Genomic DNA, 25,458 nt, shown 5'->3' with positions numbered 1-25,458 from the left:
GTAGGCAATGGATAGAGCTTTGAACTTGATTCTGTGTCGGATGGGAAGCCAGTGCAGCTTCTTTAGGTGTGGCGAGATATGGACTCTGGGGCCCAGCATAAGGATAGCTCTTGCGGCTGAGTTCTGCACGACCTGGAGTCTTCCAAGGAGATATTCTGGAAGACCCAAATAGAGGGCATTAGCGTAGTCCAGCCTGGAGGTGATAAGGGCCTGGACCACGGTCCTTCTGTGGGAGAGGGACAAAAGGGGGAGGAATCTCCGGAGCATTTTCAGAGTTCCGTAGCAGGTGCCTACCACAGCTTGAACTTGGGTCTTCATGTTCAATTCGTTGTCCAGTTTGACCCCTAAGTTTTTGGCTACACCCACCGAAGACTGCGGGGGGACATGTCAGGTGGCCACCACTGTCTTCAGACATCCCGGTCCGAGGCTCCAAAAAGAATTACTTCGGATTTAGCGGTGTTGCACTGAAGCTGGTTGTGACTAAACCAGGAAAAGACCTGTCTTAAACAGTTCCTGATTTTGTCGCCATCCAGATCCTCTCCCTTCTTACAGGTGAACAGGAGCTGGGTGTCGTCGGCGTAGGATATAACCCGGGCTCCAGCAGCTTCGGGCAGCAGGGTGAGAGGGGCCATGTAAAGATTAAAACGTAATGGGCTCAGGATAGAGCCCTGAGGGACACCCACCTCCGTGGGAGGCATGAAGGAGGAGAAAGGTGGGATCCAGACTTCCTGCCTTCGATCTTGAAGGAACGAAGAGAATCACTTCAACACCGTGCCCCCAGCCCCACATTCTCTCAGTCTCTGAAGGAGTCTCACGTGGGGCACGGTGTTGAAAGCTGCAGAAAGATCAAGCAGAATCAGAGCCGCTCTCCCCCCGCGTCAAGGGTCATTTTGATGGATTCAGTTATTTCGAGGAGGGCTGATTCGGTGCTAAAGCCCGCTCGGAAACCTGATTGGCTCATATGGAGGCAGTTGTTCGACTCCATAAATTCGGTGGTAACCGAGTTCACATGGTTTTCGATGACCTTAGCAATGGACGGCAGGAGTGAGATGGGTCTATAGTTAGACGCTGTTAGAGGATCTGCTGTGGGCTTTTTCAGCAGTGGCAGAATTTTGGTGTGTTTCCACATAGCTGGAACCTGGCCGCTGCTTAGTGATAGGTTCAGCACAGTATTTACCTCGGTATTGATCACCTCTGCTACAGATGCCAATATTTTAGCTGGGCAGGGGTCTAATGGAGAGCTGGATTTTAAATTCTTCATGATTTTCAGGGATTGAGCTAATGAAATGGAGGGATATTGAAGGAAGGTGGCGGTTGGTAATGGTTTGACGTGTGGCGGACATGGGTCAGTGGGTGTCTTAGTGGGGGGGGTTGAGGGAAAGCTGTATATCGACTATCTTCCTGTGGAAGAAGTCTGCTATTTGATGAGTCCAAACCTCAGAGACTACGCTGTTAGGAACAGCTGTTGGTGGTGAGATGAAGTGTTAAACGATTTTAAATATTTCCTTACTTTTATTGACTGATATGTCAATTTTAGTTTCAAAGAACCGTTTCTTTTCTGCCAGGATTTTCTGGTGGTATGTTTTTAGTTCCTTTTTATAGAGGGATTTACTATTGTCGCTAAAGTTTTTCCTCCATGACCTTTCTAGCTGTTTACAGACACTTTGTGTTTGCGTAAGGTTTCATTGAACCAGGGTGCAGAACGGTGTATGGTCCGTTGGGACCGTAGAGTCTCGGGTGCTATAGTCTCCACTCCCTGCTTTATCCATTTTTCCAGATTGGAGGCGTCCAGCTCTAATTCATTACTGCTGACATTACATTACATTACAAATGCTATGGGTGTCACATTTGCAAAAGTTATAACTACCGGCATTGTAAATGACAAAGTTATTAATTTTGCGATTTTCAAAAACAAAACATAAATACAAAGTGTGTCATTTACAATACCAATATCTCAAACTTTCCTAATGCGAGACCTATTGCATTGCAAATTCTTGTTATTTTACCACCGACCTCTAGTCACACCCATAGTTTTTCAAACCTTAAATTACTGGTATTTATCTGTCTGCTGCAGCCTCACGTTTGCAGTGACTCTGCATGGCGTAATACACCTACATTCAAATTCACGTAAATTATTTTCTGTAGAAAGATATAAAACACCTCAACTTCTTTCTTTAGTTGATTCTTTGTGACTGTGGCCTAAAAGCGCAGACTGGCCTTGTGACCTCATGTCTGTGAATCTGTGTTTAATTTACCACCTAGTAATAAGATTTCCACCCTGGAGAATAGATGACTCCAGATGAAAGAAAAATATTATTTTAATTAATTTATAATTCGAGTCAAGTCATTTGCTTCCTGCAAGGCACTCTCCAAGATGGCGTCTGGCAAATGTGGGGGCTAAAACGCGATCATTTGGTTGGCGCCAGACCTCATGCAGCGGTATTACCAACAGTGAAGTGTGCCACTGGGATACCGAAATTGTTGGTTCTTGGCGGCTGGGGAGGGCGCTTTCCCTGCTGTAGAGACTCCTTCTCCAACCCTAAATCGCTCCCTAGGGACTGAAGTAAAGGCTCAGTAAGGAAACTGAAGCAGGACAATGTGCTTAAATGTCTAGTGAAGGAATTAACTATGTTATAAGTTAACTATGTTATAAGTAAAGTTTGGATAGATAACACAGGGACCTGCTTGCCTTTCATGCTCCCATTATTGATAAGTCTGAGCTTAAAAGTTAAGGCACCTTTTCTTTTATTTTGCCACTGGTTTATCTTCAGTGTTTTCAGGTTCATCGTTTCCCACAAGAACAGGAAACCAGAACTACAGCCCCTTAAAAGCAACTAACTAATTGTGAAACTATCATCTTTTCTCAAAGCATCACTGTTATCCACCTTAATTCTTTATTAGAAAATAGAAAACGAATCTCTATATTTTTACTTTCAACCCAAATGTGTGTAAATGATTAAAGCAAGTGCAAATGCATGTTAGAAACATGAATTTCGATTTGACTTGTTCAAGCATTTTGGGCAAAGCGTTAAAGTAATTATTCATCATTCATATTTTTGTATTAAATAAAACTTTTAAAAAACTCTAATATTTGCTGCTGAGGTATATTTTAGTCTCCGTTCCATTTTCCAGTGGCTCTGACCGTCGTTTGTCTTTATTACGGTCCGTCATCCCGTGAGCGCATTCAAACAACTGAAACAAATAGCTGCCATCTTTCAGCAAATCCCATTCCACTCAAGTTTGAAAACGATGCTTTGTTTTTTATATCGGCAATGCGTTCTGTTCCTAGGTAATTCAAAAAAGTTCAGCCAAGTGCTGATGCATCAAATTTGTACCATGGTGTGTTCCATTACATTTAAGGAAAGTAGTCAAGTCGAATTGTGTGCAGGAAGCAGTGCGGTTGCACCCTCTGGCTGAAGGAGACTGAGTGGTATTTTCGAACGTCTAAGGCAAGTGGACCTTTTACCTACATAATATTTAGACTGACTAGAATCTACTGTCTACTGGTTACAGGCGCGATATATATAGGCCCTGTTCATCTGGGTTAAGGAATATTTAGTAAAGCGGATGGCGATTTTATTTTTAATGATGCCAGTGACATACCTATTCTACACTTAATATCACAGTATTTTAACACTCAGGATAAGATCTGTTTCTGACATCCTATCTATGCAAGTCGTGCACCCATGTGTGCAGGAAGAAGTAAGATTGATTAAAAATACGTTTTTTGTATTGTGGTTGAGGACAATACAATTGTTGGGCCAAGAGTCTGTAATGTTACTTCCTTGCCCCCACACTGAATGCACTGAGCCTCTGTAGGTGATGAACTGCTTTATTGCTTCTTTACAAAGTAATCATAAGCTAAGGGCGCCGAGCGTCTACTCTGCTCAAGCTCCGGTCGCCAACTCCGTTTTCCCCGTTCGCGCCTTCCCCTGCGTGCCTGCTGCGCATGCGCGCGTCTACCGCTCCAGTCTATGGCGTGGCGCGTCATCGCGTACACGTTCATAGACTAGAGCGCACACCACATATCTCCCCCCTTTTACATTGACAAGATAACATTTCCCCAATCTAACTGAGTGTCCATAGTCCCACAGTCTATGTCTCTGGAGGGCACCGAGGAGGTGACAGTACATATGACTAGTGTCCACTCATTTCAAAGTCTCTATATCGAGAGGGCATGGTAACTGCCCTGCCACTGCGGGTGTGTCTTACCGGCATGTTCTCTTCCACCTCTCTCTCTCCTCGCGATCTCTCACCATCTCTCTGATCTCCTCTCTGTACTACACCGGCCGGTGTACCGTCTCTGTTGGTAGACTCTGTGTTAGGAGTTTCCGCTTCACTGTCCTCTCCTACTCCATCCCACAGGTCTTCTGCGTTATGCCCCAGTGGAGATCTTGCTTCTTGGGAGTCCACCGGTATCTCTTCCTCCTCCGACTTGGGCCACACCACTATCTTGTTGACTCTGGCCATGCGGTCTTGGGACCACACTTTGCCGTCGCTGAGGAGAGCCGCCCTGCCTCGCACCTCTGTGACCTGTAAGGGCTGGCTATACTTGCTTTCCCCTTTCTTTTGTATGGTAGGGAGTTTGACCCTGACCCATTCTCCTTCTTCCAGCTCTGTTCCTTTCGTGTTGTGTTGTTTGTCGTAGTGTGCAGCATAAATCTTCTGGGCCTTCTCCAGGTTGTGCTGAACCACCGCAGGGGACCACTTGCTGGTGATGGTCTTCTCCCTCCACACTACGTTGTCCCGGGTGAACGGATGTCGTCCTCTTAGCACTTGGAACGGACTGTACCCCACCACCGTGGGGGTGATCCTGTAGGCCCACAGCATACTCATCACTTCGGTCTCCCAGTCTTTTCCTTGCGGGATGGCTGCCTGTATCGAGCCCATTAGCACGCGGTTGAACCGCTCCACTTGGCCATTGCATGCCGGGTGATAGACTGCCGTGTGTTTTGACTCAATCCCATTCCTCCTCATAAATCGAGCCCACTTGTCCGAGACAAATTGCGGTCCATTGTCACTGAGGATACATTTGGGTATACCTTCTCTTAAGAACACAGACGTCAGAAATTTCAGTATTGTGTCCGTATCCATGGACTCTTGTATGTCCACTTCAGGCCATTTGGAATACTTATCTATCACCACACATAAATATTTGTTCACACCTCTGTTGTCCAGGACGGGCCCAAGTATGTCGATGGCCACGTTCTCCCAGGGGCTTTGTGGGGTGTCAAACTTTCCCAAGGCTGGTCTGAGTGGTCTTAGCACTTTGTCCGCTCCTTGGCACTGCCCACACTCCCTCACTTGTCTTTCTATGTGGACATCCATGCCTGGCCACCAATACATTTGCTTGACTCGTGCTTTGGTCTTTACGATGCCCAGATGTCCTTCATGCAGTTGTTTCAACAACTTGGGTATCAGTGTTTCCGGTGGCACAACCCTTTCTCCTCTGTAAATGAAAATTCCCGAATCGCTTAGGGACAGTTCCTCTCTCATCTCGTAGAACCTCCGCACTCCTTCCGTGAGCTTCTTTTTGTCTGGCCAGCCGGACGTAAGATGCCTTTTTATCTCTACCTTCTCCTCATCCTGCTCGTAAGCTGCCGCCCATTCCTGACAGCTTATCGTCGTCTCATGGTCCTCCATGCTGGCCACCATCTCCTCTCTGTCCGGGGCCTCCTCCGGCGCATCCTCCATCGCCGCAGCCCGGCTGAGGTAATCTGCAACCCTATTTTGCGTTCCCGGTAGGTACTCCACGTCATAGGTGTAATCAAGTAGTTTTAGAGTCATTTTCGCAATTCTCGGAGTCGCTGTATCATGGCCTGAGGACGTCAAGACTTTGATCAGGGGTTTGTGATCGGTTTGAAGCTTGAATCTTGTGCCCCAAATGAACTGCCGAAACTTGCCCATGGCCCAAGTGACCGCCAGCATCTCTTTTTCAATGACGCTGTACCTTTGTTCCGTCGGGGACAGCGCGCGTGAGGCAAAGCTGATGGTTTCAATGGATCCATCGTCCCGTTCCTGTGCCAAGACCGCCCCTAAGCCCTTGTCGCTTGCATCCGTCGTTACTATGGTCTTGCCTGTGGGGACGTACCCTTGCAGTGGGACAGCTTGGCTGATGCCATCCTTTATTGTGTCAAATTCTGATTGCGCTTCTGAGTCCCAATCAAACTTTGCCTTGTCCCTGATAAGTTGCCTCATTCTGTATGTTCTGGTGGCAAAGTGCCTCACGAACTTGCTATAATACTCGGCCATTCCGAGGAATGACCGCACTTCCTCCTTGGTGCTCGGAGCTTTGGCATTCCTGATGGCCTTCACGTTTTGTTCTTTGGGTGAGATACCATGCGTGCCAATTTCATGACCTAAGTATGTTACTGAGTGAGTCCCAATCTTACATTTGCTCCATTCTGCAGTTAAACCTTTGCTTTGCAGCACTCCTAGGACTCTATGCAGCTTCCTGTCGTGATCTCCCTTGGTGGAGCCCATCACCAGAATGTCATCCTGGAAGTACTGCACCCCCGAGATGTCCTTGAACAACCGATGCATCAGCTTCTGAAATACGGCCGCTGCGGATGCCAGACCAAAGGGCATCCTCCGAAACTGGTAGCACCCAAAGGGCGTAATGAAGGAGGTGTACTTCCTACTCAAGGGATGCAGCTCAATTTGGTAGTACGCTGACGTGAGATCTATGGTGGAGAAATGGGTGACTCCTTTTGTTCTTGCCAGCATCTCCTCGATCCTAGGAAGAGGAAATCTCTCCACAATGAGGTTTTTGTTGAGCTCTCGGAGGTCCACACAGAGACGAACCTTCCCATTGGGTTTCTTGACCACCACCAGGGGGGATAGCCACTCCGCACTGTCCACCGGCTCAATGATGCCTTGCTCCTCCAGCCTCAGAAGTTCCTGTTGCACCGCTCCGCTTGTGGATATGGGTATGTTCCTGACTTTGTGTACTACTGGTACTGCTCCCTCCTTGAGGACCATTTTGTGGACGAATTTGTCCAGTTTACCGACTGTACCCTCAAAAACCTTGGGGTATGCAGATTTCCAGTCTTCTTCTTTCGTGAGGGGCCACTCGTCAGTTAATAGTATCTGTTCTATCCCTCCTGGGTTGAGTATGATTCCTAGATCCCCTGCGTCTCTCCATCCCAGCACCGATGGGCCCTTCTCCGCCACGTACAGGGTGCATGTGGCCGACCTCCCTCTGAATTCGAATGTGAAGTCTCGGCACCCCACCAGGGGGATGGCGTTCTCTGTATACGAGATGGGTTTGATGTCCGGCGGCAGTAGGTCTGGCCCTACTACTGGTGCAAAGTCTTCTTCCCATATGGATCTTTGTACGATGGTCCAGGGGGATCCTGAATCGACTGCCACGTGTACCTTCACTCCCCCTATAAGCATATCCGTGCGAGGCTTATCTCTTCGCTTCCCTGTCACTTCCAGCACCTGGTCCTCAATGCACAGCACCAAATCACCATCTTCTAAGTCGTCTTCCTCGCTGATGTCCGCGGTAGCCGATTCAACACACTTGACCGTGGACTTCTTCCCCCTTTTACGGCACACCTTTTCAAAATGGCCGACCAGGCCGCAAAACGCACATCTGGCGCGGAACGCGGGACAGCGTTTATCCTGAGCCGAATGCGACGTGCTGCCACATCTGTAACACGCGAACTTGCTGTCTGTGCTGGGGCGGACCATCTGTTTCCCAGTCCATTTCGTATCCTTCCTCTGGTCTCCATACGTCCCCTTGGGTTTGCTGGATTGTGACGCCTCGTCTATCTTGTTAATCATCTGCCTCGGTGCGCCTTCCCGTTTGGCTGCATCTGCGCCGCGTTTAGACATTTCCGCCTTTTTGACCATCGCCACTACTTCCTTGAGTGATGTCTCGTTCTGCCCCCATAGTTTGTCCTGGACGGCCCTGCTGGAGGTATGCATAACGATCTGGTCTTTTATGTACTCATCCTGTAGAGCACCATACTGGCACGTGATGGCCAGGCGTCGGAGCGCAGCCACGTAGTCGTCTATGGATTCGCCAGCCTCTTGTTTCCTCTGTTGAAAATTATAACGGTCTATGGAGACACAAACCGCTGGGCGGTAATGGCTGTCCAAGTCTTCCAGCGCATTCTTGAAGACATCCGTCTCCGTTGCGTCCCTTTCCTTGGGCACCAAGTTTTTGAACACTCTCACCCCTTCTGGGCCTAAATTGTGGAGTAACAGTCTCTTTTTCCTTGCCGGGGTGTATTCCCCCTCATTTTCATCCTCGAGTGCCTCAATGTAATTTTGAAAGTATTCCTTCCAATCCTCCCATTTTAACTGTGGTTCTCCCGGTCTGGGCAGGAATGGGACGGGGGCCATCAGGGCTGAAGCTTGATTCGCCATCTTGGCCTCGCCTCTGGGGTCAACCGCCTGGGCACTGTGTTGGGCGGGCACACCGGATGCTCCTGCACTCCCTGCCGTGTCACCCTGACCTCTAGGACTACCTGGGGTGTTATCCCTGATAGCCTGCGTGGGGTTATCAGTCTGCGCCCCTTCCTCTGGCTTGGGGGAGGTGCCTTTGGTTGCCAGGATGCTGGCTGTAAGCTCTTATCCCTTGGGCAGCACTGACCTGAATTCTTGAGCTTGTATGCTGGCTTATATTTGTGCTGTTTCGCTGCTGCCACGCCCTTTACTCTTCTTTGTAGCTGTTCTGTCCTTCTGGCTGGTGTGGGGCTGTTGGGGTGCTTGCTCCTGTCCACTGTGCTCAATGGTGTTCGTGATCCCAGCCTCGTCGCCAATGTAATGTTACTTCCTTGCCCCCACACTGAATGCACTGAGCCTCTGTAGGTGATGAACTGCTTTATTGCTTCTTTACAAAGTAATCATAAGCTAAGGGCGCCGAGCGTCTACTCTGCTCAAGCTCCGGTCGCCAACTCCGTTTTCCCCGTTCGCGCCTTCCCCTGCGTGCCTGCTGTGCATGCGCGCGTCTACCGCTCCAGTCTATGGCGTGGCGCGTCATCGCGTACACGCTCATAGACTAGAGCGCACACCACAGAGTCCTCTACATGGCTACAGAAAACTTTCCCATCCTAGCCCAGTAATGTTTTTCTGTTCATCCTCTATACCTTCCTGCTCGCACTGGATGCTACACTCACTTGCAATCACTCTGGCTATTTCATAATTTTTTGCCTTTGTCATTGTTATCACAGAGAATTGAAGGCTGGTGACACCCAAAATGCACCTCCACTTTTTATGTGAGGGTGGGTATTGCTCTTTAACTCCAGCTATGCAGTGACACTAGATTTGCAGTCAGGGACAACATTTTTTTTAACTAGACCCCTGTGAGAAGGCCACCAATTTTCCTGTCATTTATTCTCCAATGCGGAGGCCTTTTGATTCCTTATGTGTTTGTGGGGGTGGGAGGGTTAGGCGGGTACGTCTTGGGTTTGGGTTGTCTGTGTGCCAAAACCATGCCTGTTTACCTCCTGAGAAGGATGGTGTCTAGCTCTACACCAAGACAGGCTCCCGGATGAAACATGCCCACAGGTAACTGGGGAGTTAGGGCACCCTACAGGGAATCTGGCAGATTCACACACCCTAGAAACATTGTTATGCTATTAACTTTTGATATAGCGCACAACTCATCCCCGAAGGGACACCTCGGCGCTGAAGCAGCAGGTGGATGTAGAGAGGCAACATTTAAAACAGCCAAGCTTTAAGGTGTTTTTTTAAATGCTACTGGATTAGGGCATATGTGACTGAACAGAGGGAATTTGTTCCAGTGGAGCGGAGCCAGATAGGAGAATGCTCGGCCTCCATATTTAATAGTGTGAATCCATCAGGGGCGTAGAAGAAACTGGTTACTTGATCGCAAGTTGCTGCTTGGTTTATAACATAAGGGATGAGCCTGTATTCAAGGTATTTTGGGCCTAGCCCTAATAGCGATTTATGAGTTAGGTAAAGCAATTTAAACAGTGCTCTAGTAAGAATGGAGAGCCAGTATAGTGCTTTAAGTATAGGGGCAAACAAGGATTTTGGAGGCAGGTTGTTTACCAATCGAATGGTGGTATATAGGACGACTTGTAGTTTTGGCAGAAGAGATTCATTGAAGGCAAGGTAGAGCGAGTTGTCAAGGCAGAGGAGGATTAGCACCTGGGTGAGTGTTCTGCATGCGCTCAGTGGAAGCCATCTGAAGATTTTTCTTTGTAGAGGCTTGATGCCAAAGCAGGTGCCCCATGTGGAGGCAATCTGGTCTTTCATTGATACCTGATTGTCTAAAATTATACCTAGTTTTTTTTGTGGTTCTAGTGGCCAAAGAAGAGGGTCCCAGGTCGGCTGCCCACCAATTCTCGGTTCAGAAACTCTGACCTTTGCCAAACATTAGTATTTCTGTTTTTCTTCCGTTAAGTTGGAGACATTTGTGAGACATCCAGATGGCTATCTCCTTCATACATGTTGAGCATCGCTGTTTGACGTTTTCGATATCCTGCTCAAGCGATATGACTAATCGGATGTCGTCTGCATATGAAAATGTCTCGAACCCAAAGGATTTTTTAATTTGGGCTAGAGGGTATACATAGACATAAAAAAGTGTAGGGTTTAAGGAGGAGCCTTGAGAGACTACTTTATTTAGGGGAATGGTCCTGGAGTGGAATGTACTGTTTGGACCCTATCTTTGAGGAAGTCTACCAACCAGTCCAGGGCTTATACCTGGATGCCTATCTGTTGGAGGCGCTGACCAGAATTGAGTGCAAGTTGGTATTGAATGCGACCGATGGATCAAGCAAACCCATCATGGCTATCTGTTGATCATACAGAGATAGTTTGATGGTGTTGGATAATGCAAGTAGAGCAGTATCCGTGCTGTGAGCAGCTCTGAAGCCTGACTGAGAGATGTCTAATAGGCTGTTGCTCTCAAGTGAGTCTGTGAGCTGTTTGTTTACGTGAGTCTCTAGGATTTTTCCCAGCATGGGAAGGAGAGATATGGGACGGTAGTTCGAGGGAATGTTAGGGTCAGTGTTTTTTGTTTCATAATGGGTGTTACAAGAGCTGGTGTAGCTAGGGTCACTGAGTCTTTGCATAGTGCAGTAAGGGTTGGAGCAAGCAGTGGAGCAAGGCGTGTGATAATATTTAGGGGGCAAGCACATTAGGATAGGTAGCGCTAGGTAGAGCGCAAAAAATAACAGTACTCATATGCAAGCATATATCCTATGTAACTGCACAATTGTTGAATTGTTTATTTTTTTTTACCAATCTCGGTATGCTGATTACACTGTTCTGTTTCCTTCTGTTAGTAATTGCAGCGCTCGTATTTTACACATAAGTCATATTGCTTCAATGAATATTAAAATGCCATGTTGTGTATTTCTTGTGCATCTATTTTGGTATGCATGATTTACCAAATGAAACGTTTCTACATCTCTTTCACGATTTCCTTGGGAAGTCAGGGTTGTCATGTTCTAAGGTTCCACATACCACCTGTTACCTTGCACCTAAAAAGCAGCGAGGCTCCTTTCTAGTACAGAATTATTCCCCAGCCCTCCAGCGCAGGGGCGCCTGAAAAACAGCGAGGCTCCTTACTATTACAAAATTATTCCCCAACCCTCAGCGCAGGAGCATCTGAAAACAGCGGGCCCCTTTCTATTACAAAATTATTCCCCAGCCCTCCAGTGCAGGAGCATCTGAAAAGTAGCGAGGCCCCTTTCTATTACAAAAGTATTGCCCAGCCCTCCAGCGCAGGAGCATCTGAAAACAGCAAGGCCCCTTTCCATTACAAAATTATTCCCTAGCCCTCCAGCGCAGGAGCACATGAAAAGCAGCGAGGCTCCTTTCTATTACAAAATTATTCCCCAGCCCTCCAGAGCACCTGAAAAACAGCATGGTCCCAGCTATTTGTAAATTACTCAGCCTTCCCCAGCCCTTCACTGCCTCAGGTCAATGGCCTGGCAGGAGTGGGGATAAAGCGAAAAACACAGCTGCTGGGCCATCCATGGGAGTTGGGGAGGCTAAGGTGAAGATGGTGCGAGTTCCCAACATCACTTGACCCCCACAGCGAGACCCGTTCTTCCTCGCCCACTATGCCCTGAATGAGAAGGTCTGTGGGCGAGGTGTTAATGCAAACACTGTTTCTGGGCTGCGTGGGCCCCAGGGGGGCCCGAGATGAAAATGGTTCAAAGGCCTGAGCAACACCTGGCCCCCAGGGAGTCTGATTCTGGCACACAATTACCCCTCCCCAGTCCACCATTAGCATGATTGCTTGGCAGGGCAGGGGGTCAAGGAGAGGCCAAAGCTGATAATCGCGGAACCGCCGCCCAGCGAAGCTGCTTTCCTCTTCCTGTCAGTGCTATCTGTGGACTGGGAAGGGGAAAAAACCAGCCCACAGAGTGCACTGAGACACCGGCCCTTCGGCCAATGTCCAAGTGCCTGCAGTGCCAATCTGCCCCTGTTATACCATGTGCTTCCCCTTGCACCATCTGCTTACTTTTTCACCTTGCACTCACCATGGCCCATTCCATTTGTGTTCCCCTTGACCTAACATTCTGCCCTCCCCATTACACGCATACACCTTCATGCCCCGTGCTCCACTGTGCCCCCTTTGCTTGTTGCACACTTGAACTCACTTTCATCATGTGCTTTTCGCTTGCATGCTGCACCTCCCCACCCAATTGCAAACCTTTTTCCCTCTTGCACATGCGCTTTCCCTATTTGTACCAATTCCAATTCCAAAAATTCTTTATTTCGGCCACATGGGCCATAAAAGATACAATAAAATACAGTACATATATAACACAGTATTTACATATAAAAAGATCTACTAGATCTGCATGGGGTAAGGAATACATGGTACCAGTTCAGGGGGACATTTTCTTCCTTATTGTCCATACTGCCATTAAGAATTTTGAGACAGCAAAGACAATATGGCCCAGGGTGTTAGTTTTCATAACCCTATATGCCTGTAAGTACTCCCTAAAACCCAGGTTTCGGCACAGGGGAGCTATCCAGCGCTTCCTGGGACTCTGGTAGGCATGGCAAACAAACATTATGTGTAAACCATCTTCGTCCTGGGTTTTGCAACAAGGGCAAAGTTTGTCACCCCCTGTGGACCATTTATGGGTGAATACTTTGGTGGGAAGTGTACCAAACCTCCATTGCAGGAACAATTTCCTCGCCAAAAGAGGAAAGATAAAATCCATAAAAGGTTCGAAAAGATAAGAATTTTTGGATTCCATAAAACGTCCCGTCAAGGTGCCGCTGTTGTGAGCATTATCCATATCAGCCAGATTTTTGATTTTATAGAGCTGGGTGAGAGTTTTGCGCGTAATCCTTTGACAGCCCTGAGCTGGATCATCCCATAGGTCTGGCAAGTTCAAACTGTACAACTCCGTCTTGATAAAAGCCAGCCAGGGAATTTTGTTGCTACCATTCAGCCTCAATACATGAACAAGGTCCTGTCTGTAATGGTACAGTTCCTCGGTAGTCCATATCCGGTGCCAAAACTTCACGGGTTTCGACAGGAGGTCTTCGGCAATGGAGTGTAAACCCAAGTCTAGTCGTAGGGGGAGGAGTGGCGTACCTTGCGGGAGAGCGAGTAAGCGTCTCAAAAAATTATTTTCCACCGCTGCCAGTGCCTTCCCTGCTTTGTGACCCCACAACTCGCTGCCATACATGGCTGCTGCCTTCGCTTGGGATCTATATGTTTCCAGGGCCGGGCTTACAGGCTTAAAGGTGGACTTGTTTGCTACCTTCAAGAGTGCGCCCGATAGCTGGGATAGTTTCAGCCTTGACCTCGCTATCTGACAGTCCCAAGCTAAGTTTTCTTGTAAAGTTACCCCCAGATATATAAAGGTCGAGACCCTCTCAAGACTAACTTCCCCGAGTTTTGGATTGGGTCTGGTTTTGGTAGGAGGATTGAAGATCATGAACTTAGTTTTTTCAGTGTTCACCTCCAGCCCATGTTGATGACAAAAAAGGCCAAAACCATTCACAATCCTCTGGATTCCCATGGGGGATTTGGAAAGCAGGAGGGTATCGTCAGCAAACATAATTGCCGGGACCCTCCTGCCTGCCAAAAGCGGGGCATCATTGTCCTTAACAGTGTCAAGATGTTGAATGACACTGTTAATGAAAAGACAGAACAGGGTCGGCGCCAAGACACAGCCCTGTCTGACTCCTCGGCGGACCGGAAATTTGCCCGAAAGCTTACCATCCCTCCCACACCTCACTTGTGCGTAGTTGTTCTCATGCAACCTGATGATAATACTAAGGAGGTGGGGGGGTACTCCTAGCTTCTGCAGAACCTCCCATAGTTTCCCTCTAGGGACTAGGTCAAAGGCTGACCTCAGATCCATGAAGACCATGTACAGTCTTCCTCCCTCTAGAGTTACAGTCTTCCAATATAGAAGGAGAAGGCGGAAGATCTGGTCCATGGTCGACGTGTTCTTTCTGAAGCCAGCCTGGAGGGGGCTCATGATGTCGTTGTCCTCCACCCAGTCCAGGAGGTGATTGAGGATAAGGCGTGCAAAAAGCTTTTGGGGTACATCTATTAGGCTAATGGGCCTGTAGTTCGCGGGGAGCAGAGTAGACCCCTTCTTATGGATCGGAACAATCTCTGCCCCCAGCCACGACCCGGGGATTGACATACCTCCTAGAATGGCATTGAAAAGAATGAGAAGGTATGGGCCCCAGATGTCCAAGTGATGCCTAAACAGATCCCCAGGTAGCCTATCCAGACCTGGCGCCTTCCCCAATGATAAATGCTTCAGGGCTGCCTCCACTTCCCCCAGGGATAGTTCCAAGTCATGGTCCTGTGCGCCGCAGGGCACTAAGAGGGCTATATCAGGGCAGGAGTTAGTGTCTTGGTAAAGCGCCCCAAAATGGGCCTCCCAAACCTCGGGGGCAATGTTGGGTTCCACTGCTTTTTTAAGTTCCCCTGTCCCATTATTGACAAGGGCCCAAAATTTACGGGAGTCCCTGACTTTTAGGGCATCATGAAGATCTTGCCAGTGATTCCAGTCCCACTCGGTCCTAGCAGTCGCCATCACTGCTTTGTAGTGTTTCCTAAGGTCACATACCTTGGCCTTATTAGACCCCTCTTTTATTGCAGCAATAAGTTCAGACTTTGCTGCCCTGCAGGAGGAGGTATACCAGGTGGGAACATGGGTCTTTTTCTTTCGATTTGGCACCACCGGGTGAAATACCTCAGCCAAATCGCTGACAAGATCCTGGTGGATGCCACCCAGTTTCACATTGTATTCTGGGGTTCTTGGTGCATTTAGAAGTGCGTCCACCTCCATAAGCCTTGGGAGTGCCAACTCGTATAGCTTACTGATTGCCTCTTCTGAGCTCACAAGCTTACCCCACTTAACCCGGCGCCTGTTAGTTGTAAGGACCAGTTCCCCTGTGTCTCCCCCCGGACTTTCTACCAATGTACCCGCTAAGTGCAGGGGCCACTGGATGTTTAAACAAAGGGCATTGTGGTCACTATCTGACCTGCTTATTACCCTAAAGTCGAGGACTTTGGGCCAGAGTGTAATATCTAACATGATATAATCTATCCTCGACTCATGGCCCCTCCTATTGAAAGTACACACTGAGGGGGTATCGGACGGGGTACGCCCATTACAAGCCCTCAGTGCGTAGTTCAGGGTAAGGGACATAAGTTGTATTGCAAGGGGGGACCAGACTTTGGGATGAGGGGAAGACGAGGGTGGAACCCCCCAGTAGTCATCCTCGGCCGTGAGGGCACCCTCCAATAAGCCCTCGAGAGGTTCAAAGTGGCAGTTGAAGTCTCCTCCAAGCACCACCTTGAGATCTCCCGGGAGTTGCCCCAGGAAGGAGGACAAGTCGTTTAGGGTTGGTGACTCATTTGGCGCGGCAACAGGTCGCGAGTAGACATTCACAATAGCCCATGATGGTTTACCAGGCCATGTGAGCCGAACGCACTGGATGTCCTGCGAGAACGTGTGCACCTGTTCCGCCTGGCACCCAGTGTGACTCGCGATCCAGATTGCCAAGCCACCTGACGGCCTCCCCCTCCCACCCCATTTGGCAGGGATTTCAAATACTTCAAACCCTCTCCTAGCTTGGGTGTCCCTCGCCCATGTTTCTTGGAGAAGGAGAATGTCGCTACTACCCACCAGATGGTCCCACTCCGGTGTGCCTTCCTTATTTGCAATCCCTGCCACATTCCATGAGACAATTCTCAGGCCCTGATCTGTTGGTGGAGGGCCTTGGCCTACAATAGGAGGTGCCGCACAGCCTGTGGGTGGATGGATTCCTGGCAAAACAGTAATGCACTCCGCGATGGCGGATGGACCAGCCAACTCCGCCACCCCCGGTTGCAGAATATGGTCAGTCCCGATGTTGGGTGGAGGCCCCTGTTGACCCAGACTGTCACCCATACTAAGTGATCGATCTTTAACATTATCCTGCGGGCCATGTTCAAATACAGGGGCTACACTCACTCCCACCCGACTTTGCACCTCATCTATAGCATTATCCTGCGGACCATGCTCAGTTACAGGGGCTGTACTCTCTCCCGCCCGACTTTGCACCTCATCCGCCATCTTCCCAGGGCTGAAGGATGTCACCTTAGTTTGTGGTCAGTCGACCTGGTCTAGGCAGGAAAATCTATTATGATGTATGAAATTTACCTGGGCCGGTGGTAAGTAATGCCTTGGTCTGTAACATGAGCCGTCTACCGCGAAGCCTACTCTAGTCCACCCCTTCTCCCCCCCTGCCTCTAAATTGCTAACATTTGGGTAGAAGTATGAGAGGGGGACTAGTTCGATCTTGGATTTGTCAGGCCTTACAAGCCAGTTGCAGATGTAGTTAGCAACGTGGGGGCTTTTAAAACTTATAATAATACAATCCCCTACCCTATTCTTTGGGGTAAGACCAATCCAAGGGATCCTCCTGACCATCAGGACCTCGCCTTTCAGGTTAGGAGGCAGCGGCCTATTAATACTAAGCCAGCTTATCACCTTGTTGCCTAAGGAGTCTTGAGGCTCCCTCATATCACCAGTTAACTCAGGTACTCCCACCATGATTGCCGTGTATGGGACTGCTTCTGGGGGCAGGTTAACCACCCTGCGCCTGTCAAAAGGGGGCGTGGTGCCATCAGTAGGACCATTGGTAGAGTTCACCACTCCCCCTATTTGTGGTGCAGGAAGTTGCTTAGATCTCCTTGGGGCCGGGACAGGGGGCCTAGGTGCTGAAGGTAGCAGAGGGTGCGTCTGGGGAACAGGTGCACCGTCCGTACTCAGCAGTATCGTGTTGGCGCCCTGAGACGGTGCAGGGAGCAACGGTCTATTCCCTGATGGTGCCCGGTGGGCTGGAGGGGCATTTATCGCATTTATGGCTGACCCAGGACTTTTCCTTAAGTGACTGTTTTCCATGGCCTTCAGTCTAGTCTCTATGGCGTCCAATTTAGCTGAGATGGGGTTTAGCAAATTCCTCATGATATCTGTGAGTGAATTAATCAATGTGTCAGTGCTATTAGAAGTTGCCCCACCAAAAATAAAAGGGCCCGAGTGCAAAAGTGGGGCAGCAGTAGTTGGAGAACCCATGTGATTCGACCTGGACCCAGACAAATTAAGATCAGGGGAGGCGGAAATGTCTGTGCTGTCAACCTGATTTAGCTCAGTTATATCGATTTTAGCCCTCTTTGCCTTCTTTGCTTTCCTGGACCTTTTCCTTTTTGGGGGCTGTTCCACGCCACTGCCTGCCGGGTCTGGAAGCAGGTCAGCCTGGCCTGCATCTTGCAAGTCTATTCCCCTAATTTCCGGAATGGTAGGATGGTCAGAGATCCCAGATAGCCGGGAGGAGTTCCTATCCCTCTGCGTCAAGGGAGTTCTTAACTGCTGAAGGACCGACTCAATCGTCTGATCAATACTATCCATTAATGACAAATGGGTGGCATCCAGTAGGATCGGTGTGCTAGCATCTGTAGAAACAGTATCCCCCTGTTCCAGGAACACACTTTCCGGACCCATCTCGAGGTGCGCCTCTGTGATTGACGAGCATTTGCTAGCTTGATTACTCGCCTTAGGGAAGAATTTTTCCAGGGTACTTAGACCTGGTTGGGCGGACTTACTTTGTGAAGTTCTGGTCGCCATTATGGAGTGTGTTGGGAGGCGCTACGGGGCCGGGAGCGTCAGAGGGGTGGCCCGGTCCGGTCTCTGCCGGCCTCTAACGGCCTAGAACGGCCCGCTCTTTGCCCGGTCTTCGCCCCGGGCTTAGTCCCGCGCGCGTCCCGCGTCGCGGAAGACCGGGACCTGGATATAGGGACCGTTTGTGGGCAGTGGGCGGGCCACGGGGAGAGCGGACCGGAAGGTCTTACAGGTCACGCAGGGACTCCTGGACAATGGAGTCCCTGCACACGCTCGCAGCCCCGCTGCGCCTCGCTCCCACACCCAACTCCAGGCTCCTCACCAAAGTCACGAAGCAGCCCCCAGCCAGATGGGGCGAAGCGGCACCCGCGAAGCGGGTGCGGCAAGCAGTGGCCACAGGAACAACAGGCTACAGGAAATCCAACAGCAGCGCCAGGAACAGCGCTACAGCAAACAGAAGCGTCCCCCTGTGTACCATACACTTGCCTTTTGACATTACCAACTGATGTAGCTTTAATTTAGTGAGAAGTACTCGCCAAGTATTGCTAATACTCAACATGGGTGCAGCATTGCAGTTTGGGCAACAGTGGTGCATATAGTTGCGTAACACAAGTTAAAGGACAGGTGTCGGTATACCTTGAGAACATATTTTTAGCATTTTAAAGCTAAGACGATGACATTGGCAAAGGATGTGCTGCAGAAGAGATGTTTGATTCCACACAAACCACATATTAATTTCTTCTGTGCAGGTTTGAAACCCATTGGACCCATCGTTAAACACAGTAACATTGATTGCTACTCAGTGTCTGAACAGACTTTCACTACCTGAATTATAAGCTGACTATTGCATCAAAATCATATTCAACTCAAGTAACCAGGCATAATATATGCAGATGTGCACATAAAGTATTTAAAGTATGCATCATTTTATACGAGTTTTATTATTCCACCATTTATCACATTAAAATGTCTTCTTTTCCAGGCAATTAAACTGAGGGAAAGTTGTAACTGTCCTGCTCTCGCCCACCCAGACCCTCGACTGGTTTTCCTCCATACTATGAAGGAACTTATCGAAAAGAAAGATACAAGGGCACCGGAGTCCGAGAAAACACAAGATATGGGCCTTTTATCCCAAGTGCAAGAAAAACACACAGTCATCGCTGCGGGCAGTGCTTTAGAAAAAAAATAATGCCAAATTACAAATACTATTGAATTTGATTTATTCTGCTTTCAGTTTGAAAGAGTCCTGGTGCTAATATGACGTGTAAACTACTTGGAAGAAAGCAAAGGGCTCTGTCTGAAAGGGCACCATGATATTTGCCAGCCATTTGTGGTGCGGTAAGACGTAAGAGACGAGGAGCTGTCAATCATGTATCCTAAACATAAAATTGTGTGCAAAATGTTCAGTACTGAATTATCTACTATAGAGTGAAAATCAAGCAAATGATTGTACAATTCTACTTAGCTACATTACGGTAAACACACTGTGAATAAACTGTGAACTTGTTTCCAATTCTTTTACTGCAACTTATTTGTTTGCCTGTCTCTTTCCTGTCTCCTAAGAGTTCGAAAAGTGGCACATGGTGGTGAAGAGTACAACTGCAGTAATAATAATAGAGTATTGAAAGGGAGACCACTGGTGGGTCCACTGCGGCCCATCTTTAAGGGGCCATTCTCTCAGTCTCTCTGGCATCATGCCTTAAATTAATGTATTCCTTGAATCTCTGTGGGTTAAGACGCTGCAGTACACCTTTAAACTTCATCAAACACACAGCCAGCTCCTCAAATGTATTTTTTAACACTGCTTGTTCTTCCATTTCAGTGGAGGATATTTCACTGTGCGTTCCTGCTCCTATTTCTTCTTGTCAGGCTTCAGTGTCTGAAAGGTTTTGCAAACCAAGCAATTGGATCCGCAATCCCCCTCCCCCTCCTCCTCATGGGGTGTCGGGGAGGGGCAGAGACAGTGCTCAGCGGTGGTTGGCCGCTCATATACATTGGGGACCAGAGGCTGAAATTAGCAGAATGGTGTGCACCATTTTCAGTCAATCAATCAATCAATGGTTTATAGAGCGTGCTACTCACCTGTGAGGGTCTCAAGCCACTAGGGGGGGGGGAGGAGACAGCTCCGAGTCAGTCGAAGAGCCAGGTCTTGAGGTCCTTCCTGAACGTGTGGAGGTTTGGGGAGCGTTTGAGGTTGACCGGGAGCTCGTTCCAGGTTTTGGCGGGGATGTAGGAGAAAGCTCCCCCGCCGGCTCTGCTTCTGCGGATGTGGGGCACCTCTGCCAGGGCAAGGTCGGCGGAGCTGAGGTTGCTCTTGGGTAAATGGAAACAAACTCGGTCATTGAGGTATTTGGGTCCGATGTTGTTGAGGGATTTGTAGACATGGGTGAGGAGTTTGAAGGTGACCCTCTTATTGATGGGGAGCCAGTGGAGGCTTCATAGTTGGTGGGTCATATGTTCATGGTGCGGTGTCCCTATGATGAGCCTGGCTGCGGCGTTCTGGATGGTTTGGAGCTTGCGTAGAAGAGTTTTTTTTATTCCGGCATAGATGGCGTTGCTTGCTGTAGTCTAGTCTGCTGGTAGTGAGAGCGTGGGTGACGGTCTTTCTGCAATCGGTGGGGGATCCATTTGAAGGTCTTACGGAGGATGTGGGGGCAGTTGAAACTGGTGGAGTTGATCCAGCGTCACTACATACAGAACTATTCACTACCTAATACTCACCATACTAATTAATAACAAGGCCCATACAACTAAGACAGAAAATCTGTTAGCTGAATCATGTGGCCTAATTAATCACACTATCAAACCCATATGTACATTATATACAACTGCAGTATAACATTTTTTCATAAGTAAAGAAAAATATCATTTAACTAGACCACTTTGGCCGATGGTTCTAACTAATGGTAACGACTAAAATAATCAAGACCAGCTTGACGTTTTAAGTCTTTTATTTAAGTTTCAAAGTTTAGTTTCAAATTCTTTATTATCTCATTTATTAATTTCAATTTTTTTTATTAAATCAGTATTATTCATTAATTTATTGGCTCAAAGGTCTGGCACTTCAACATTGCACAAAATTAATGAATTAAAATAAAAATCAACCCTAATTCCCTATGTTAAGCTTTCTGACCTGGAAAGAAAAAACATTTATTATGCATTTAGAATCCTTACGTGTCCAAGGGAAAATCGGACAGCACTTCGCCCTCAGGAACAGTCAGCCCCGCTCCCCTCAAGAGACTAAGTTCTTATACTTTTTCTGACCCACTAATCTAACTAAAAATGATATTTTAGTAAAATGCAGCAACCCAATTGGTTGTTGTCCATCAGACCACCGAGAGGCCATCGCATCAGTTCTTGTGACATCATTATGTCATTGTCCATTGACACGAAGCGACACTGGCTTCCTAGAAATCGCAACATTAAACTAAATGTTTGTGGCAATTTCCTCCAGGATTTTAGCCAAGCTGCCTCTACACGCTTCCTTGGCCTTGACGTATTTACTTTCAGAGCATGTTGCACACTTTGTCCATTGTTTGAGCTTCTACACGTTTCAGAGGAAATATTTATTAAAAAGCATCAACATTGCTATGCTCAGCTCCTCTCAGTCAGGCCAACCAACTTCCATTAGAACCAGGCCTCAAGCCTTTCTCTCGAGCTAGTATTTAAACAAACACAAAAAGGTGATTAATTCAAGTAAAATAAACCCTTCTGTTACCCACCCTCCATTGCTAATATTTAACCCATTAATATATGTCACCTAGCAGAAGCGCACAAATAAAGCAGCACATTTAATATCTACCATTCTTCTTAAAGTCCAGCTGGATTCTTCATATATCTGAAAGAGTAAAAAGATAGACGAACAGAACATAGATAAACAGTCACAACATAGACAAACACATAAGCACACATAATAAAAAACACATGCCACTAGATAATCAGCCGCATTTAATAGTGACAAAGACAATAGGACGTACAAAACAATGTTAATCAGGTTTTACAAGACAAACTCGCAAATGCAACATGAGCACATAAGTATTAATCCAGCGTGTGATGTGAATGCAATTTTACTCTAGATTGGTTTAGTAATACAAATCATGCAACAATTCATTAATAAATTAGTTCCTGTTACAGAGAATTAATTTCGCGAGTCAGAATAAAATGATTTCTGAAACTCGCTCCATCAGAGTCGACAGCGTTGAACTTGAAGTTCATGGAGGGGTATGAGTCGAGGATTATACAGGGTTCCGGGTGTGATCAGTCGTTCTCCCGAGGGCGGAGGGCCACCAGGTGTTGTCCCAAGCAGAGGTGCAAGGCCCGAGGATGAGGACCTCGGTCTTCTCGGAGTTGAGTTTTAGGCAGCTGTCCTTCATCCAGGCTGCTACATTTCTCATTCCTTTCTGGAAGCTGAGTCTGGTGATTTCTGGGTTCTTGGTGAGGGAGAGTATGAGTTGGGTGTCGTTGGCGTAGGATACAATGCTAAGCCTGTGCTGTCTTACGATGGCGGTGATGGGGTCCATGTAGATGTTGAAGAGCATCAGGCTTAGTGAATTTTAATAATGCTTACACTCATACTGCGACTTGAACGACTGTGAGCCACCTATAGATTGTACATTCTATAACACTGTTTAATGGCTCACAAGTTTCACTTAACTTTTGGAAATACATGTCTGCACTTTACAAATATCCAGTTTATATTGACATTTTCTATAGTATTACATGTCATCTCTTTGACCCCAGCATGTACACAAAAATGTGGAGGGAAATTATGTATTGTAAGGCGAAGCTTTCATTTTCCTCACATATTTTTTGTAACAGGCCTGAAGGCACAACCTATCAGAAATGTATGTCTGCAACTCACACTAGTACTGTTTGCACTTAATTTAAGGTGTCATAAGGAGTGCATGACAGTGGTGCAAATTTTAGTTATCTCAGTATACTGCAGCTGGGGAATAGTATGTCACTGTATACTGATACAAGCAGAATTTCTTCACCGTGTCCTGAATTCTAAACAAGATTGGTCAAAAATAGCATTGGACAGTGTGGGTCGGAGTTGTCCTTTGCAAGGATCTCTGAGTTTTCTGAAAGCATGACACAGTGACAATAGCTGTTGTATGTAGCAGGGTCGAAGTAATCTGTGTTAATGGAGTGATTCATGGTGTGTGTGACCTCTGCCTGTTGTGAAATATTTGTAAATGCTGTCTCCGGATTTGCTAGGATCTCTGCATGAAGCGTAGCAAAGGTTGCAGGGACAGACTCTTGAGCTGTTACTTAGTTTGAGACTAATACCTGTGATTGTATTGCTTACAAAGTGAAATAGCTTTGGAGGCTTAGTTGTCGGAGTAGTTGAGGGGGTGAGATTTGAAAGACCGTGTGCATTACACATTGTTATTGTTGTCTTGATTTCATTGTACTTTCTCAGTGGAAACAGATCGCTAGATTGTTTCATAGTTCTGAAATTTGAGGCTTTGGATTGTCGGGAGATCAATGACCACCTTGAAAAAATCATTGGATCTATTGATTGCTTCTAGTGTCTTGCCCAATATATCATTTTGTTTGGTTGCAATTTTTGCTTAGTGGTAGGTTGCGTATGTTTGATTAAGACTCAGCACTGTTTATGGAGACTAATATTTGTGCAAGATGCTTCCAGCTTGTGGCTTAATTTCTGAGGTGGCTGAGATATTTCTTGTTCCTTTGGTTGTTATGCAGTCTAGTTAGACCCTTCTGGGAAGTAATGCCCAATTCAGCTGTTTGGACAATGCTGGTTAGTTACTTATCAGAGCTTATGTGGAAAGTTCCCATTGGCCTGGCTAAAGTTGTTAACCAGTGTTGAAGAGTGTTTTTTGTGGAAGTACAAGAGAATTAACTTTTATTGTGTCTTGTCATTGGACATGTGGGTGAACATGACCGAGAAGACAGTTTTTTGTGGTTGACTGAAATTGGGCTGATCATGTTGTCCTTTAGTTCATTTTGTAGGACTGTGTCAATGCAGCAGCCTGTGATGTAAGAAAGGCTTTTACAACAGGACTTCTGATTTGGGCCTTTTGCCAATGGTCAAGCATGCTGTTCCTAGAATCCTTCATCAGAGAGTAATTAAAATCTCCCCTGGTTGGACAAGGTGGTGTAGTGTCCTGCCAGCCCAGGAACTCCCCAAAACTACGCTACCAACGGAGAATAGTTTGTACATGTCTTTATTTCGCTGCAGGTAAGTCAAAACTCCACATTCTAATCCAGCCTTCAACTCATCTTTCCAACGCTTACGTCACAGGCATACGGTGTATTGTGGGAACCAAAAGAGTTCTTGCGTTCTTTTATGTGCAAGACACTATTGGTTGATCATGAGCTTCTCTAATAGTACTGAGTACTATGGTCATGATAGCAGATGGGCATGTTAGGAAAAAGTTTGTATGGAGACCTCATATTGCGAAGTAGATGTTACTGAGTATTCATAGGTGGGTGGCTGTTAGAAATGGGGTTTCTGGTTGGCTACGGTATGCACCTAAGCCAGGCAGTAACGCCACTCTAGTCAGGACAAGGGAGTTACACACCCAAGATAACCCCTGCTCACCCCTTTGGTAGCTTGGCAGAGCAGTTGGGCTTATCCCTGAGGCAATGTGTAAAGCGTTTGCGCAACACATACACTCACTAGTGACTCACTAGACACAGCACAAAAAGAGACTCCACACAAGGGTATATAAAAATATCCTTTGAATTGTACATAAAACACTTTAGACCATAATCACATACATTACTGTGCCACTAGGCACTTAACATGAAGTCACATAAATCACACATCATTTTGCCACAAGGAAATGGTCAAAACAACCTAGATAGTTAATAGGGTAAAATACTCCTAGATTACACACGTTTCAAAAAGCAATGTGACTGTGCATATGACATGCAGTTGCTGGACATGTATTTGCTATCCTGTCAGTATCTCCACATCTGGCATAAAATGCAGGTTAGCGAATAAAATGATACATATACCAACATTATGGCATGAAATGCAGCAATGAGTTACCAAACATCACCATTAAGGCATAGGGTGCAACATTCCTGCACTCCTATTATACTTTCTATGGTAACCCCTATCCACAGCTTGGAGCCCAGAAGCATCCGTGCCCCTATTACAGGGAATGCAGTAATTCCCAGGGATTCTTCTAAATCCAGGAATCGGGGGCCTCTGTCGAGGTCTCACCCCGTCCTTAAGCTGAGGGCCGGTGCCGCCACTGCAATGGCAGCCATGCGCCCTTATCAGATATGCACCCATGCGGGGGGGGGGCAATCATGGTTATCCGCATGGAGACCTGGCTTGGTCTTCCCTGCATGTGAGGAGAGCAAACGGCACCTGGGCAAAGAGGGGCCGAGCAGGACC

The 25,458-nt window shown here is 47.4% G+C and overlaps 1 protein-coding gene across 1 annotated transcript in view; it reads left to right on the top strand.

Moving 5' to 3' along the window:
- Window positions 1-19,596, top strand: part of OMA1 (OMA1 zinc metallopeptidase) — a 661,753-nt gene extending 642,157 nt beyond the window's left edge. Inside the window, exon 9 of the mRNA XM_086952966.1 lies at window positions 19,066-19,596. Within this exon, the coding sequence (XP_086809092.1) occupies window positions 19,066-19,272 (207 nt within the window). The 3' untranslated portion in view covers window positions 19,273-19,596. The remainder of the gene's footprint in view (window positions 1-19,065) is intronic.
- The last annotated feature ends 5,862 nt before the right edge of the window (window positions 19,597-25,458 follow it).

The sequence above is a fragment of the Lissotriton vulgaris genome, chromosome 1_1 (assembly GCF_964263255.1).
Source record: "Lissotriton vulgaris chromosome 1_1, aLisVul1.2, whole genome shotgun sequence".
Classification (NCBI taxonomy): Eukaryota; Metazoa; Chordata; class Amphibia; order Caudata; family Salamandridae; genus Lissotriton; species Lissotriton vulgaris.
The sequence above is the reverse complement of the archived record's forward strand: the minus strand, read 5'-3'. Positions and strand labels throughout refer to the sequence as shown.